The sequence below is a fragment of the Chelonoidis abingdonii genome, chromosome 26 (genome assembly GCF_003597395.2).
Source record: "Chelonoidis abingdonii isolate Lonesome George chromosome 26, CheloAbing_2.0, whole genome shotgun sequence".
Taxonomy (NCBI): Eukaryota; Metazoa; Chordata; order Testudines; family Testudinidae; genus Chelonoidis; species Chelonoidis abingdonii.
The window spans coordinates 2,376,418-2,393,770 of NC_133794.1; the positions used below are offsets into that span (position 1 = coordinate 2,376,418).

The window sequence follows — 17,353 nt, forward strand, 5'->3', positions numbered from 1 at the left end:
GATGGGCTACAACCTGCCCGAGGTCACCCAGCAGGCCAGAGGCAGGAATAGATCCCAGCTCTGCTGAGTCCCAGCCCAGAGCCCCCATCTCTGTATCAGCCAACGCATGTGGTGGAGTTCACACATACCCCGTTATGTGCCTGCTTCTTCTCTCCTGCTGCTACGCTCATTGCAGTTATCTCTGCCCGGATCAGGAGTTCATTGCCTTTGGGATCACTGGCAGATCTCACCCTCAGCTTTGGCCCTCCCCTGGACAACAGCTGATCAGGAGAAATCAAGCCAGAACATAGGACCTGTCTTACCGTAATCCACCCCAGCTTCGCACGCTGCTTCGATGCGGACAGAGATGTCAGCAGGGGGGTGTTTAAATTTCTTGATCAGGCTGCACTTCTCTGGGAACAGAAGCAGATGATCCTAGTGAAGTGGCAAGTTTACAGCCCTTTTCACACTGGGCTTTCACTGCCCTTTACAGACATGGGCCCGGACAATCTCCATCCGAGGATATTAAAGGAACTGGCGCGTGAAATTGCGAGCCCGTTAGCGAGAATTTTTAAGCAATCGATAAACTCAGGGGTTGTACCGTACGACTGGAGAATTGCTAACGTAGTTCCTATTTTTAAGAAAGGGAATAAAAGTGATCCGGGTAATTATAGGCCTGTTAGCTTGACGTCTGTAGTGTGTAAGGTCTTGGAAAAAATTTTAAGGGAGAAAGTAGTTAAGGACATTGAGGTCAATGGTAATTGGGACGAATTGCAACATGGATTTACTAAAGGTAGATCGTGCCAAACCAACCTGATCTCCTTCTTTGAGAAGGTGACGGATTACTTAGACAAAGGAAATGTGGTAGATCTAATTTACCTCGATTTCAGTAAGGCGTTTGACATGGTTCCACATGGGGAACTGTTAGTTAAATTGGAAAAGATGGGGATGAATGTGAAAGTTGTAAGGTGGATAAGGAACTGGTTAAAGGGGAGACTCCAGCGGGTCGTACTGAAGGGTGAACTGTCAGGCTGGAAGGAGGTTACTAGTGGAGTCCCTCAAGGATCGGTTTTGGGACCGATCTTATTTAACCTTTTTATTACTGACCTTGGCACAAAGAGCGGGAATGTGCTAATAAAGTTTGCGGATGACACAAAGCTGGGGGGTATTGCTAACACGGAGAAGGACCGGGATACCATTCAGGAAGATCTGGACCACCTTGTAAACTGGAGTAATAGTAATAGGATGAAATATAATAGTGAAAAGTGCAAGGTCATGCACTTAGGGATTAATAATAAGAATTTTAGATATACGTTGGGGACGCATCAGTTGGAAGCGACGGAGGAGGAGAAGGACCTTGGGGTATTGGTTGATAGCAGGATGACTATGAGCCGCCAATGTGATATGGCTGTTAAAAAAGCAAATGCGGTTTTAGGATGCATCGGGCGAGGTATTTCCAGCAAGGAGAAGGAGGTGTTAGTGCCGTTATATACGGCACTGGTGAGACCCCACCTGGAATATTGTGTGCAGTTCTGGTGTCCCATGTTTAAGAAGGATGAATTCAAACTGGAACAGGTTCAGAGACGGGCTACTAGGATGATCCGAGGAATGGAAAATCTGCCTTATGAAAGGAGACTCAAAGAGCTTGGCTTGTTTAGCCTGGCCAAAAGAAGGCTCCGGGGGGATATGCTTGCTCTATATAAATATATCAGGGGGATTAACGTTAGGGAGGGAGAGGAATTATTTAAGTTTAGTACTAATGTAGGCACGAGGACGAATGGGTACAAACTGGATATTAGGAAGTTTAGACTTGAAATTAGACGAAGGTTTCTAACCATTAGGGGAGTGAAGTTCTGGAACAGCCTTCCGAGGGAAGTAGTGGGGGCAAAAGACTTATCTGGCTTTAAGACTAAGCTTGATAAGTATATGGAGGGGATGTTATGATGGGATAGTTTAATTTGGGCAATTGATCTTGGATTATCGGCAGATAAGTCTGCTCAATGGTCTGTGAGGGGATGTTGGATGGGATGGGAACTGAGTTACTGCAGAGAATTCTTTCTTGGGTGCTGGCTGGTGAGTCTTGCCCACATGCTCAGGGTTTAGCTGATCGCCATATTTGGGGTCGGGAAGGAATTTTCCTCCAGGGCGGATTGGCAGAGGCCCTGGAGGTTTTTCGCCTTCCTCTGCAGCGTGGGGCATGGGTCGCTTGCTGGTGGATTCCCTGCAGCTTGAGGTCTTCAAATCTCAATTTTGAGGATTTCAATAACTCAGTCATGGGTTAGGGGTTGTTATAAAAGTAGATGGGTAGGGTTCTGTGGCCTGCTTTGTGCAGGAGGTCAGACTAGATGATCATATTGGTCCCTTCTGACCTATGAGTCTATGAATGAATCCAGCTTCACAGCCCCCCCGGGTGACGGGTGGGTGTCACCCTCGTTGCCTAGACGAGGAAGCTGTGGCATAAACAGGACAATGCCCTAGGTCACATGATGAGTCAATGGCAGAGGTGGGAATAGAACCCAGGAGTCCTGACTTTCAACCCTCCACTGCTCTGACCATTAGTCCCCACTCGCTTCCCAGAGCAGGGAATAGAACCCCGTAGTCCTGACACCCAGGCCTCTGCCCCCTCCATGTGGAAAGGTCCCAGAGGCAGCCAGAGATCAGGGCCTGGCCAAGGAGGAGAGGTTGCTTTGCATGTTATCTCTGCGAAGGCAGGAACTGGAAGCGTCCACAGATTCTCCCCACCGGAGAACCACAGAGGGAGCGTTCTAGGAGTGCAAACTGGACCCAGAACCATTAGATCCCCCAAACTCGCTCCAAGCCGAGGGCTGCTGATCCCTGAGCTGCCATGGGTGCTCTCTCTGGCCCAAGCCGGTGAAGGGACAGAGCAGAGAAATCTTCTCCTCCCTTTGGCCTCCCTTTACCTTCCATGCAACGGCAGGCCTCCTCCTCACACAGCACCTTCAGCAAGCCGCTCTCTTGGGTTGGGTGGTAAAATTTTGTGCAGCGGTTTTCTGAGCGAGAGAAAACGTTTGTTACTCTAGAGTCAGAGTCCTCATTGTGCACAGACACAGTGAGCAGGGCCCCCTCGTGCCGGATGCTGCACAAACCTACGAGCTAAAGAAGGGTTATTCTGTCCGGAAAATCTGGCTTCGGTTCCCTGGGGAATCGCTTTGTGTACTTTAGGATTTTATCCAGCTGCCGGTCACCATAGTATCTGGGCATCTTCCAGGTAAAATCACTGGCAAAGTCCTTTGTGAACCTAATGGAGGCTCTGACTCTTCTTTTTTGGAGCTAAAACTCAGCTGAGGAAGGAGTCTGTGGTTTGATTTTGAGATTTTATTTCTGTTGCCCATCCTGTACTGCCCCGTCCTGGCCTAGTGTGGCACCGCAAGCGCACTCTGCTTCAGTTTCCCTTTAGAACTCCACACACTGCAAAAAGGTATACGTCCAAATTCCCCTGCCCTGGTTCTTTACTAAATACAAATAAACCTGAATTAAAGGATTTTCCCTTAGGGTCAGGGGTTGCACAGCCACCTGCCTCTATGGGGCCTGTATTTCTCCCAGAGCACCTCACCCTTAGGGGACCTTCTTTCTGGATCAGCACCTCCTCGTAATCAAGGGCTGTTATCATGCCCAGGTGCTCGTTAGTCATTTAACTACCCAGCTGGGCTCATTCCCCTTAAATTAGCTCCTCACAGGTCTGGATGCCCTGGTTTAAAGAGGCCAGAAAACTGGTGATCATTTCCTTTTGGGGGAGGGGGGGCAGAAGGGGGTGAAGGTGTTATTCTTATGGTGGAAAGGCTTTTTCCAGAAAGGAAACTGAGGCACAGAGCAATGAAGTGACTTGTCCAAGGTCACCCAGGGAGTCAGTGGCAAAGGAACCCAGGAGTCCTGACTCCCAGCCCCCAGTGCTCTAACCAGAGTTGGGAACAGAACCCAGGTTTCCCCGAGTCCCAGCCGCAAGACTTGGAAGGCAGCTCAAGAGAAGAGCTGTCACTGTAGCTGAGCACTGCGTAAGCTTTAAAGCTATTTCTGAGGCAGAGCTGTTATCCCTGTGTTAGGAATGGGGAAACTGAGTCACAGAGCGACAAGGTCAAAGGCAGAGCTGAGGAGCCAAACCCAGATCTCGTGCCCCGTGCGCTGCACTGTCTTGTCTTCCTGAAGAGCCAGGGGGGTGATAAAGCCTGTCCTGATTCGGTAAAGCAGTACACCAGGGCTCTGTCTGACTGTTCACTGGGGCCAGCGTGCTTTGCTGGGCACTAACGAGCTGAGTGAGTGATGAATGCTCTAACCGAGGGCATAGTACTCGTACACCGTCACAGCTGCCGGCTGGATCAGACCCACTTCGAAGTGCTGGTGAGCTTTAAACTTCAGACACTCCGTCTCTTTGCTGGACACCTAGGGAGGAAGAGAAGGCCCTTAGGAGCTGGAATGGCCCAGTCATTGCAGGCAGGAGAGAGCGCCAATAAGGGGGGAAAGGGCCTGATCCCCAGTTGCTCCACTCTGCACTTGGCACAGGGGGCATAAGGGGGTGGAAGGGGCTTTAAACGCCACCCCCCTTTGTGCTCCCCATATTGTGTGACTATGCAGGGCCCTAGTGTAAATTAGAGCTGCTTCAGGGCTGCTCTGACTAGAGAATAGCCACAACACAGTGTGTCCATTCATAGAATATCAGGGTTGGAAGGGACCTCAGGACAGGGCCGCGCAGAGGTGGGGGGCAAGTGGGGCAATTTGCCCCGGGCGCTGCAGGGGCCCCCACAAGAAAATATAGTATTCTATAGTATTGCAACTTTTTTCATGGAAGGGGCCCCCAAAATTGCTTTGCCCCCTCAATCCTCTGGGCAGTCCTGCCTCAGGAGGTCATCTTCTGGCCAGGTGCCTGATCTGCCCCCTGCACTGGGAATTGGGAGCACCATGGATGCTGGATCCTTACACAGTTTGGGGAGGACCCCCCTCCCCAAATTAGAAAAAATTAGAGGGAACATTGCCCCCCACCCCCAATCAGGGGCTTCTGGGAGCCACCCAAATAGAAATATGAGTCACACTTTGTAATCGGAATCTTGGTCTGAAGGGTTAGCCAGGAGCAGGATGCGCTGCAGAAGGCTATCAGCAGAAGATGTTAGAGGCTGTGTCTACACAGCAATTGAGAGGTGTCACTCCCAGTTTGGGTAGCTGCACATGTGAGCTAGTGCCTGAAAACAGAAGGATCATAGGCATGGCCACAGCCTCACGAGTGACAGCAGCTCAGGCTGGTTGCCAAACTACAGTCTGGTCTGAGATGCGAGGGTGGCTAGGCACCGCAGTCACACTGCGATCTTTAGCGCACTAGCTCGCGGAGCTAGCATGCATCGGTCTACCCGAGCTGGGAATCACACCTTCAGCTGCAGTGTAGACGTACCCAGAGATGGGTTAAGCAACATACTGATCTGCTGGGCTCCATAATGATTGGCCATTTATCAGTCGCTCTCAAGCATATATTAATCCATTATCAGTCGGATCTTAATATTAAGGGCATGTCTACACTACGAAACTATGTCGATTTTATAGAAGTCAGTTTTTTTACAATTCAGTTTTATACAGTCGATTGCATGTGTCCACACTAAGCGCATTAAGTCGGCGGAGTGTGTCCTCACTACTGTGGCTAGCATCAACTTACGGAGCGGTGCACTGTGGGTAGCTATTCCACAGTTCCCGCATTCTCCAATGCCCATTGGAATTCTGGGTTAAGCTCTCAATGCCTGATGGGGCGAAAACTTTGTCGCTGGTGGTTTTGGGTACATGTCGCCAGGCCCCACCCCCATTCCGTGAAAGCAATGGCAGACAATCGTTTTGTGCCTTTTTTCTGGGGTCTTGTCTGCCGGACCCGCGCAGCCCGCTGCCTGCCTGGACGATTGGAACCCCAGGTAGGCAGCGGGCTGAGTGGGGCCAGCGGATGGAGCCCCAGACCGGCAGGGGGCTGAGCGACTCAGCCCGCTGCTGATCTGGGCTCCGTCAGCCGGCTTCTGCCAGCCGTGGTCCTGCTCAGCCCCGCTCAGCTGGCAGACCTCGGTGAGGTCAATCAGGGGTGCCTGGACAGACATGGCTATTCTCCTCTTAGAGCACCGAAATGGGAGTGACTCCAGGTCATTCTCTTCTTTAAGTTTCGTCTCATGGAGATTCAGTCCTGCCTGGAATATCATGAGCTGGAGACTTCTGCCTCAGGCTGCTCTCCGAGCCGGCAGCACCGCCCGGTCGCACCTACCCCAGCCTGCCCCTTGCTCCCATGGCTCATGAAGCCTGGACAGTAGCAAGGAGCAGTTCAACTTGTGGAATAGCAAATCCAGAACGAAGGAATGCACTCTTTGGGCCATGTTAAGGTTATTTCAGTCCTAGATAGCATTTAGTCCCTATAAAAGGCTTGAAAATTTTTCCCCGCCCCTAACAAAAATATTAATTTATCAGAGCAGCTGAAAGGGTAAGGAACACGGGGCTATAACTTAAAGAGAGCTTCCATATTATTTAACTCATAATTGATATAATTCAAAGTAAAAATTTCACAGCGCGGTCTGTTCTAAGACTAAAAATGCAGGAGAGGAGTCAGGAAAAGGAACAGTGACCTGTTTCTGCCTGGTTTCAGACCAGGGCTGTTTCGTGTGTTAGGTGAATGTGATAACCACTACACTATGGGGCTTTTGTGTGTTAGGTGAATGTGATAACCACTACACTACGGGGCTTTCGTGTGTTAGGTGAACATGATAACCACTACAGTACGGGGCTTCTCTTTTTTTGCCACAGACTTTGCTGAATGCACAGGAATGTTTACTCTAGCTACAGAACCCCCCTAATGCAATGTCTATATCTATGGCTTTCCTGCTCACAAAGCGGTCATGCCCCCGCCCAAGGCTGACACAGGGTGGAGTGCATGTGACACAGCGCCCTGGCTCAGGCAGGATCATTTGCGAGGCACGATACTTTTGCTGTTAAGCAAACACAGCAATTCTTTCCTGGCCTCTGCCACTGAATGCCTCCATGCATTACGCTGTGCCCAGCCCTATCAGTGCGGGAGGACTGCATGAGCTCAGAAAACGTGTCATCGCGAGTGTGTTTTTTTCACCTTCTAATCTGCGATAACCTCAGGGATGGAGATGATACATTCTGGGGGGACTGCATGGTCACCTGTGCTGCTGAGTGCTGCTGAATTCGCCATGCTGGCCAAACAGGAAATGAAATTCAAAAGTTCCCGGGGCTTTTCCTGTGTACCTAGCTAGTGCATTGGAGTTCAAAGTGCTGTCCAGAGCGGTCATGATGGAGCACTCTGGGATAGCTCCTGGAGGCCAATACCGACGAATTACGTCCACACTAGCCCAAATTCAACCTGGCAATGTTGATTTCAGCGCTAATCTCCTCGTCGGGAAGGAGTACAGAAATCAATTTTAAGAGCCCTTTAAGTCGACAAAAATGGCTTTGTTGTGTGGATGGGTGCAGGGTTAAATCACTCTAACGCTGCTAAATTCGACCTAAATTCGTAGTGTAGAGCCGGGCTAAATGTGACTGAAAGAAAGAAAGAAAGAAAGAAAGAAGCAGGGGATGGCCAAGCCATACCTTGTCTAGATAGAGGATGAGGGAGCCTCTCTCAGACAGGTCCGTGTCCAGTTCAAACTTGGAGATGTATTTGTCCACACGGTTCGTGAGCTGGGCATGGAAACCAAACGGATCAGCCAGCAGAATCCACAAGCTGGACGGTGCCCACTTCGGCCCCCATCTCTGCCAAAGCTTTGGGGGTGCCCAGCTCTGCCCTTCCTGGCTTTGTACCCCCTTCCCCACCCCATACTATCTGCTTCTTGTTCTCCACTCTGATCCCATGAACAAGGCTTGGCTGACTGACATCCCCAGGGTCTGATTCCTCTTGTGACATCTGGTCAGGGCATCAACAGTGTGAGTTCTCCTGCGCTTCTCACCCTCTCTGGAAGTGGTTTAATCCTGCCTGGGAGGGACCCCGCATTAGGAACGAGAGGGGAGCACCATCTCCATGGTCCATCCAACACAGGGGCTGCCAACGAGGGGGCTGGTTCATGCCAATGACACAGTGACATTCCTGTCCCACTAGGAACCAGGCTGAGAACCCACCAAACAGCCACCAGCTGAGAACAGCTACCGCTGCCCGAAGCTGGGTCGGAGTCTGTGACCGAGGATGACCAAGAGGTGAAAGGCATCAAGCCCCTGAGTCATGACCAAGACAGCATCAGGAGGTTGTGATGCCCTCCCCAGATTGCTAAGTTTGTGTGTGTGAGATCCTGGCATGGAAGAGTTTAACCTCCCTGCCTGAACCACCACCACCACCACCATCACCACCACCACCACTCTTAGCTTGGTCCCAGGGGAGCAGCTGACTTCCCGCACGTTGAGGGGGTGGGGCTCACCCTATCCAAGTCGTCCATGTCCGGAGAGAAGCCGGTGGGCATGGAGACGTCCAGGATGGTCATGGTGGAATCCACCGCTCCCAGGAACCTGGAGGATGCAGATTGGATTTGGCTAGGAAAACACCCACCAGGCAACAAAGCAGATCCCTCTATGGTAGGCCACTGGCACTGGCGAGTGGACGCTGGCTGGACGAAGCCACTGGGGAGGCTGCTACCCAGCAGGCTGTCTCCACGGCCCTTCCTGGCTGCCGCAGGAGAGGGGATGCGTGGATCCCAAGCAGCACCAATTTGGGCGTCAATGGCTGCCGGACAAACCTCCATGGGGAGCGGCAGGGGTGGGGAAAGCAGATCCTGGCGGCCACCCCCCCCAAAAAAATAACCCCCTGGGGAGCTGTGGAGGAGAGTACTACCCCTTTAGGGGGCAGTCTAGAGCTTGTACCCCAAACAGCCGGGGTACAGCCACGGAGATCGGCCAGCCTGGAGGTGGGCCCTATAGCCAGGAAAAGAAAGCTGAACGGGGTTGGAGGAGAGGGGGGGATTGGAAATCATGCTGGCTGCTGCAGGTTGCCGGCCCCAGGGTCCAGATCCTCCAGGGTATTTAGGTGCCTAACTCCCGTTAGTTATTGCTACAGGGACAGTAACCACTAGAGCAGGGGGGGTCTCAAACTTCATTGTATTGCGACCCCCTTCTAACAAGAAAAATTACTACATGACCCCAGGAGTGGGGACTGAAGCCTGAGTCAGCCCCAGGCCTCAGCAAGTCTAATGCCAGCCCTGGCGACCCCATTAAAACGGGGCCGGCCCGTCACCCACCATTTGAGAACCCTGCACTGAACGGAGACATGGCCGCACACCTCAAGCCAGGATCTGACACACTCTCCACCATTCGAGGGTGGGGAGCGGCTGTGGCGGGGGAGATGACCGGGGGTGACTCACCGCATGCAGATCTGAATGAACACAGAGTCCAGGGCCCCTTCTGGCTTCTTGGCTGCAAAGACCCAGCAACACAGCAGGGGGGTCACATTCCTGTCTCATCAATGGTGTCCCCCCTCCCTCCCCCACCTACCTCCCAGCACATTTAAAAATGGTTCCGGAGAGGAAACGCACTAGGATCGTCCCAAATTTATTCCCAGGGGAGGACTCCCCGCTCCTCAGGGATTCCCCCACCCCCCTTACAGACACAGTCACACAAGATGGGTACCGAACTATCCCAGCCTGTTCTACACTGGCCCTTATCCTGCTCCCATCACCGCAGCGTCTGGGCACCTTCCAGTCACTCATTTAAGCGACATGATTCTCATCTGTCCTGTGTGGTTCCCTGTCTCTCTTTCAGTGCCTCTTTGTCCTTGTATCTCCTTTGGGAAGTGCCTGGGGCCAGACAGTTAAAGGTAGGTTGGTGTCTAACTCTTCCTGATTTCAATAGGAGCTAGGAGCCTAAGTACCTTTAAATATCTGCCCCTTTGAGAGCCACTGATGAAAAGCACTAGATAAGAGCTCCGGGTTATTGCTCTTACCACACAGGACTTCTCCTCTCTCTTCGAAGTATTTCTCCGGGCACCATCATCCTAGTATCTGAGCACCTCACAGTCTGTCCTCCTTGTGGGGGAGGGAAGTCCCATTTCCAGATAGGGAAACTGAGGCACAGAGAGACTAAATGACTGGCCCAAGGTCCAACAGGAATCTATGGCAGACAGAATTGAACCGTGGGTCCTTGACTAGCCTCCTTCCTCTGTATGCGTCTCGCATCCCCTCAGTTCCTCCCTTCGGGTAAACAGCCCTAATCTTTTCAGTCTCTGATAACGGTTTTCCAGAGAAGTGTCAATTGTGACTAGTTTGTTTGCCAAGTGCGGTTGCTTCATTCACAGGAAAAAAAAAAGGACCTTGTGGTTACTGGCATGCAAATCAGGAGCGTCAGGGTCTAGTCCCAGCTGTGGCAGAGGGGAGAGGTCTAATGGTTAGAGCAGGGGGAGCTAGGACTCAAAACGCCTAGATTCTATCCTTGCCTCTGGGAGGGGAATAGGGTTTAATAGTCCAGGTGGAGAATAGGAGCCAGGATTCTATATCCAACTGTGCTGCTGAGTGACCTGTGCCTCAATTTCCCCGTCTCTTAAGTGGCTAACACTTCCCCCACCACACTGGGGCATAGTTAGGTTCTGAGATCAAAGCCTGTAGACAAAGCAATTTTTCTTTCAGTGGGGAAATTCATCCACACCCCAACCTGCTTCCGCAGCCCCTTGTGGCTTCTGGCTAATCATGAGCCAAGGGGACCCTTTCTGGGAGAACCCCTTGCTCAGACCTGGCCTGTGCCTCCCTGCTCCAAGCAGGCCCCAAGCAAGCAGCTGGAACCTGGTTCTGAAACAGCCTCAGTCCCAACAGCTTGTGATGCTGTCGGATTGAACTGATGAATGAGAAGGCCACTGTTACACAATTGCAACAAGCCTTGTCAAAGCGTGTCATGTGAGGTGTCAATGGAAAGGTGCTGATTTGCTAAGTAGGATTGTCGTGTTTATATGCATGTATTATCTGTGTACCTGAAGTTATGACTATTGGCCAGGGACTTGTATCTTACACCTGTGCTGGATTCCTGGACAACACCCATCAGATAAGATTTACATCAAGGCTAGACAGCTGTGGGGTGATGGCCCATTAAGGACACTTCACTCTTAACAAATGGCCCACTGTCATAAGTAGATAGATAAGGGTTAATTTTCTTTTACCTGTAAAGGGTGAACAAATGGAACCAAACACCTGACCAGAGGACCAATCAGAAAACTGGATTTTTTAAAAGTCAGGGGCGGGAATTGGGGACTCTGAGTCTTTTGTTTCTCCCGGCTATGGTGTGAAACAGCTTTTCTTCTAACTCCAACCTTCTTTCTAACTTTCGTCTACCAAAGTGTGAGTACAAAGGTAGCAAGGCAATAGGCTGTTATATGCTTTGTTTTGTATTTACATGTGTGTTGTTTTGCTGGACTGGTTTAAATTGGCTATCTTTTAAATCAGACTGTTTATTCCTATTTTCTTATAAGCCATATCCCTGTACTGATCTCTTAATGCAGTGTTTAGTTTATCTGTATTTTTCTTTCTTTTTTTTTATATAAAGTTTTCTTTTTAAAACTTGGGTTGAGTTTTCTCTCTGGGTAGATTAAGGTACAAGGAGAGGGGATTCTCTTTGTGTTAGATCTACGGAGGGGGGGCTCGGCAGCACCAGCGAGGGGTGGGAGGGAAAGAGGTAGGATTATCTCTGTTCCCTTGTGTTTGAGGCTTGCCTCAGTGGGGAAGAAAGGAGACAGGTTTTCTTGGTATTGTGATGTAAAAAGATTACATCGGGCACTCTCAGTTAGCCAGAGAGCAACGTCTGAGGGGGGAGAAGGAGGGGGAAGGGAGGTATTTCCCTTGCCCCAAGACCCAGAAGTCTGAGTCTTACCGGCAAGGGAAATACCTCCCTTCCCCCACCTTCTCCCCCCTCAGGGGTGATGGCCCATTAAGGACACTTCACTCTAACAGATGGCCCACAGGCAATGGCTGCCCCTGTGAATTATCAGACTTCCCAAGGAGGGGTGATATGCCCTTGTGACCGGGACTCCATCTCAGGCCAGTAACTTCGTCCCCAGGCACATGGCAGAGGATATAAAAGACCCCTGAGATGGCTTCATTTTGCCACTTTCCTGCCCTGATTCTCTGGCCTGTGGATTTACAATTAGAAGGAGCAGTTTGAACTATGGACTGAGGATCTTCCAGTCTTTTGGAAGTTCCCAGAGAGACTTTACAAGCCAGCCATCTACTCCATCGTTGCTACAGGACTTTGCAATTATTAGTATGTATATGATCAATTAACCATTATTATCTCTTCTTCTTTTCTTTTCTTATTAAACCTTTAGTTTTAGTTACTACAGGGTTGGCATCAAGATGATTATTGGGTAAAATCCGAGTTATAGATTGACCTGGCTAAGTGGCTGATCTCTTGGGATGAGAAGGACCCTACAATTGGAGTAAATTGGTTTTCAGTAACCACTCATCGTCAAGTCTAGTGCCTGGGTGGCAGAGCCAGTGCTACCATTAAGGCGAACTAGGCAGTTACCTAAGGCGCCAAGATTTGGGGGCACCAAAAAGCAGTGTCCCCAATTTTTTTTTTTACAGCAGTTCCTCCCCAAGCGTGTGGTCGCTGCTCCACTTCTCCCACCTCCCAGGCTTGCAGCACCAATCAGCTGTTTGGCACCGCAAGTCTGGGAGGAGAATTAGAGCGGGGGGCGGGTGGCGTGCTCAGGGAGAAGGTGGAGCAGAGGTGAGCTGGGGTGGGGAGGTGCCACAGGGGGGTGCCTCAGGGCGGAGGGGGGGGAGTTGCCTTGGGGGGGCGCTAGGTGGAAGTTTTGCCTAGGTCGCGAAACTTCCTTGCACCAGCCCTGCTGGGTGGTGAGCCAAACGTTTACTTTTCTTACTGGCTTGCTATAATTTTGTGACAGAATAACCACGGTAAGGAGTGAGTCTGCTCTATTCTTCACCAGTTTGTCCTGAATTTGTCATTCTCAGCTGTGACCCACTGAGGCCTGGTGACCGGGCTCTGTTCTTTAGCCAGCTCGGAAAAGGGGGAAGCCGCATGGAGGTTAACCCCTTTCTCACCAGGGTCTTGCGGCCTGGCACCCCCCTCTCCCCCGATCAGGAATCCCAGCTCTTACCGTCAGGTGCCCTTTGCACAGAGACGCTAAAGTCAAACTTCTTACAGGCTGCCGCCCCCTCCGTCAAGGGCGTGTAATAAACCCTCATCACCTGGGAAAGAAAGGGGCGATGAGGGGAGGGATATTGACCAGGCTGTTCCGGCCTGGGGGGGTCTCGGGGAAAGCCAGGCTGTCGCGAGATTCCCAGGGCCAGATAGAAACGACCAGACCCGAGAAGCCCGGGATGGGGAAGAGAGGGATGGAACAAGGGACGTGGCCTCCCCGAATCACATCATTGCCTGGCAGCTCTGCTCAGATCCATCCAGCAGGGGGCAGCGCTGAGATGGGGGGGGGTTTGCTGCCCCTCAGGTCCAGGAGGACCCCTGCCAGCTGGGGAAATGCGCTTTCAGAGCCAGGTGCTGTACGTCCAGGAGCTCCCTAGGCCAACGGGAGGGTTCTCAGCGGCCCATACGTACCGACAGGGTCCCTTTGCCATGTCCCTTGGCCGAGATGGTGAAGCCATCGGTCAGCTTGGTCTGTGGGAGTGGGTAGGTTAGCGTCCACGTTGTCTGAGACACAAGTGGTTTGTTCCCCGGGCAAGGCTGGGTTTCCAGCCCCCCCTCCCGGTACCCCCTCACCCCAGGGCCATCCCCCTCCCCGCCTCTCACACATGGCCGATTTCCCACCCTCCCCGTGGCCTCTCTCCAGGGTGACCGTGCCATCCCCACCCATGCAGGCTAGCCCCCCTGCCGTTCCACCGACCCCTCATGCCTGCTCCTACTGCCATTCACCCTTATGCTACCCTCACCCATGTGGGGCGCTCAGCCCAGTCCCCCCTCTCCACGCCCCTGGGACTTACCCGCTCTGTCCGGGCCACCATGGCGTTGTCCCTGTTGATCCTCCAGAGCAGCGGCCTGCTCCGACCCGGCAGGTTAATGGAAACGTCCAGGGCCATGTCCTTGGTTTCTGACACATCCATCTGATACTGGGCCAGAGCCTGGAAGACCATGATCGTGGCCTGTCGCGAGGAAGGGGTGCAGAGGTGAATACACAAGGACCCAGAGGAACGCCCAGCAAACCGGGCAGCAAGACCCCTGCAGCCAGGGCAGATGGAGCGCAGGGAGGTTAGAAATCCAGTGGCGGCTCCAGGGAGGCCAGCGGAAGCTACAGCTTTGGGGAGCTGGACCCCGAGGAGGTGGGTGGGGGTGTGGGCTCTACTCATCAGCTGGTGATTTGCGCTAAAAGAGGCTCAGCAATGGAGAGAAAATCTTATGTCACGGCCACAAAGGGGAACTGTGCTGCTCCGTGGAGTGGTGACTAAGCAGGGAGGGGAGTTTTCGGCATTGATGCAACTGAAACACTGCGCTGGGGGCACTGGAATGTGGGGAGGGGCAGGGGACCATGGCCCCATCACTTTTTACTGGACAAGTGACAACAGGGAGGGGGCAGAGAGAAGTGAGTGGGGGGTGGGGTCTTGGGGGGAAGAGGCGGCACAGGAGTGGGACATCAGGGAAAGGGGCAATGCAGGGGTGGGGCATTGATGGAATGGGGGGGGCACAGGGGGAGGCTGCGCCTAGTTCTGATGTGTGCAACAAAGGACGTTGGAATATTGGAGCGGGTAGAAAAGAGCCACAAACATGATTCGAGGGGCTGGAGAAAATGCCTTTAGTGAGACACAGAAGGAGTTGAATCAGCTTCTCAAGAGGTGACTTGATGTCACTGTGTAAAGCACCTTCGTGGGACGGGGAACCCCGGGTTCTAAAGGGTGCTTTGATCTAGTGTAGGAACGCAGAACAAGAACAAACAATACGGCCAGACAAGACCATTAGACCATCTAGTCTGGCCTGCTGGATTTCACAGGCCAGGGAACGTCACTCAGTTATCCCAGCATTGAGCCCTATCACTCTGTTAGGCTACAGAAGTCGTTCCTGGAAGATGCTTTACTCATTCTCTGCACTCTGCGACGTGACCCGTGGACTGCCTGCTTCAGTCAGTCATTCTCGCCACTGAGTGCAGCAGGCTGCCATCATTAGGGACCAGAGTGAACACATACTTCTGATGAGCCACAGCAAAAAAGGAGCAAATAATACTCCATGACTAGCATTAGCTCCTGAGGGTTCAAACACCACAGTGGGCTAGCCAGGGGCCAACTCCTTTCTCCCACAGCCAAGTCAGACTGTCTGCAGTCTGCCCATCTCAATCTCACCGGACCAGCCAATGTGTTCACTGAGCCACTGGCAAGATTTTAACAAGAGGTTCCCACAGCAGCTGCCTCCTCAGTCTTTGATTAACCCAGGGCGGCCGGGCTGCACTTCCCCCTTGGAACAAAGAACCGTCTGTCTCCTATGCAGAACAAAGGGCTGATAGCAAACTGCCTTGGCAAGAGGGTGTGGGAGGGGCCTTCCTAGGAACTGGGAGGGGGTACAGCTAGTGTTGGAGGCTGGCAAGGAATGAGGGGGTGAGATGAAGGCTTTGGAAAGGGGATAATCCTGGGGCAGGGGCATAACCCCTCCTTGGGGAGGAGAGCAAGGCTCTGGAGGGGGCAAATTTGGAGGGCACATTCCCTTCAGGGGGCAAAGGCACTGGAAGGGTGTAACATATCTCCTTGTAGGGACTGGGGGGGTGGAGGGGAATCCCAAAAGAGATTTATTCTCTCCTAGATGCAGTGGTGGCAATGGGTCTGAGGGGGGTTATCCTGGGGTGGGGAAGAGGGGCAGATCGTACTCCTTGGAGCTGGAAGGGGAAAGGGGGAGGGAAGGCCCAACCCCCAGCAGCAGAACAATGACTCACACCTCATGTCAATCTGGACATGGGGTTTTAGCAAGGAGCTCCCCAGAGCCCCTTCCCATCACCCGTGATGCTGGCAGCTTGCCCAGAGCCAGAGGAACACACTGAGCACCCACAGGCTGGGCTTCCGGGAAGGAAATGCTTTACAAAGGGGGGATCATTGTGCTTTTCAGAGGGGGAAACTGAGGCAGGGAGCAGGAACAGTGCATGTCCAAAGTCGTGGAGCAACACAGTGGAAGAGCTGGGAAGGATCCCGGGCCCCCTGCTCTAACACTGGAGCCCGTTCCCCTCCCAGCTCTGGGAAGGGAACCCAGGAATCCTGGCTCCCAGTCCTAAGCCCTATCCGCAGGGCCAGACCACCCCACTACATAAGCCTCCCTAGGACGTGGCATAGTCGCCCATGGGACAAACAGAAGCCCCCGTGCCACGCGATGTCCCCAGAGATGGGATGATACCCTGGACCTAGGCAAGATGCTGCAGCCAGCAGCTGGGCTAATTCAGCAGAACCAGCTGCCGGACGGATCCGCCCCTGCCATTTCTCATGTCACACATGGGCCGACTCCAGCCTGGGTTGGGGATCTGCAGTCGTGATATTTACCTGGGTCGAGCCGTAGCCTCCTCCGTAGTACCGCTGCTCCGTCAGCCACCGGACAATGGGCCCTGTCAGCTCCAACTTCTTCTGCTTCAGCAAGGCCAGCAGGGCGTAAGAGGTGGATTCGATGGAGTAGAGACGAGACTGGGGGTCGGCCCAGTGTGTTCCCCCTGCGGAGCAGTGAGGAACCTGCCCCGTCACCTCCACAGCCAGCAGCTAGCGCAGAATAGCCTGGTGTGTCTGGCAGCGCGGAGGGGTATGGGGCTGGGTGGGCCCATTGGCCTGACTCTGGGGACAGGGAGGCAGGATACCAGGTTGGATGGGCCCACTGGTGTGATCTGATGGTGTATTTATGGGGAAGAGACACCAGGCAAGATGGGGCTATTGCTCTGCTCTGAGGTGCACAGGTGCTGACTCCGTGGGTGCGCCAGGGCTGGAGCACCCCGGGACAAAAAGTGGGTGCTTGGCACCCACGAGCCACAGCTGGTCGGCTGCACCCCCGATCAGCTGATCTGAAGCGTTCCTGAACAGCTGATCGGGGGTGCCTCCAAACAGCTGTTTGGTGGCTGGGAGGGGGCAGAGACCAGCATGCAGCTGGCAGAGAGGTGCCTTGGGGAGGGGGTGCAGGGGCGGGAAGAGGCAGAGCAAGGGTGGGGCCTTGGGGGAAGAGGATGGTGGGGGCAGGGTCTAGGGGCAGAGCGGGGATGGAGCACCATGGGGAAAAGAAAAACTCAGCGCCTGTGTTGAGGTAGCAGGAGATACCAGCCTAGCCGGGCCCATGGCTCTGACCCAGTGCTGTGCTGGGGGAGATCTCAGCCCAGCTAGGCCCGTGGGTCTGATCCGCACAGCAAAGGAGAGTGGGGATTCGAGGCTAGTCAGCCCAATGACTTGCTCTGGCTCAGCGTCTTTCCTGCTGCCTGGCTGAGACACAGACGTGGATTCTG

At 53.0% G+C, this 17,353-nt stretch overlaps 1 protein-coding gene across 1 annotated transcript in view; it reads right to left on the reverse strand.

Annotated features, from left to right (window-relative positions):
• LOC116826585 (A.superbus venom factor 1-like) overlaps window positions 1-17,353 on the reverse strand; it is a 47,334-nt gene that overhangs the window by 4,423 nt on the left and 25,558 nt on the right. Inside the window, exons 29-38 of the mRNA XM_032783391.1 lie at window positions 16,416-16,579; window positions 13,890-14,048; window positions 13,507-13,566; window positions 13,052-13,142; window positions 9,315-9,366; window positions 8,379-8,466; window positions 7,561-7,650; window positions 4,272-4,377; window positions 2,901-2,990; window positions 303-392 (exon numbers count right to left, since the gene is read on the reverse strand). Of these exons, the coding sequence (XP_032639282.1) occupies window positions 303-392; window positions 2,901-2,990; window positions 4,272-4,377; window positions 7,561-7,650; window positions 8,379-8,466; window positions 9,315-9,366; window positions 13,052-13,142; window positions 13,507-13,566; window positions 13,890-14,048; window positions 16,416-16,579 (990 nt within the window). The remainder of the gene's footprint in view (window positions 1-302; window positions 393-2,900; window positions 2,991-4,271; window positions 4,378-7,560; window positions 7,651-8,378; window positions 8,467-9,314; window positions 9,367-13,051; window positions 13,143-13,506; window positions 13,567-13,889; window positions 14,049-16,415; window positions 16,580-17,353) is intronic.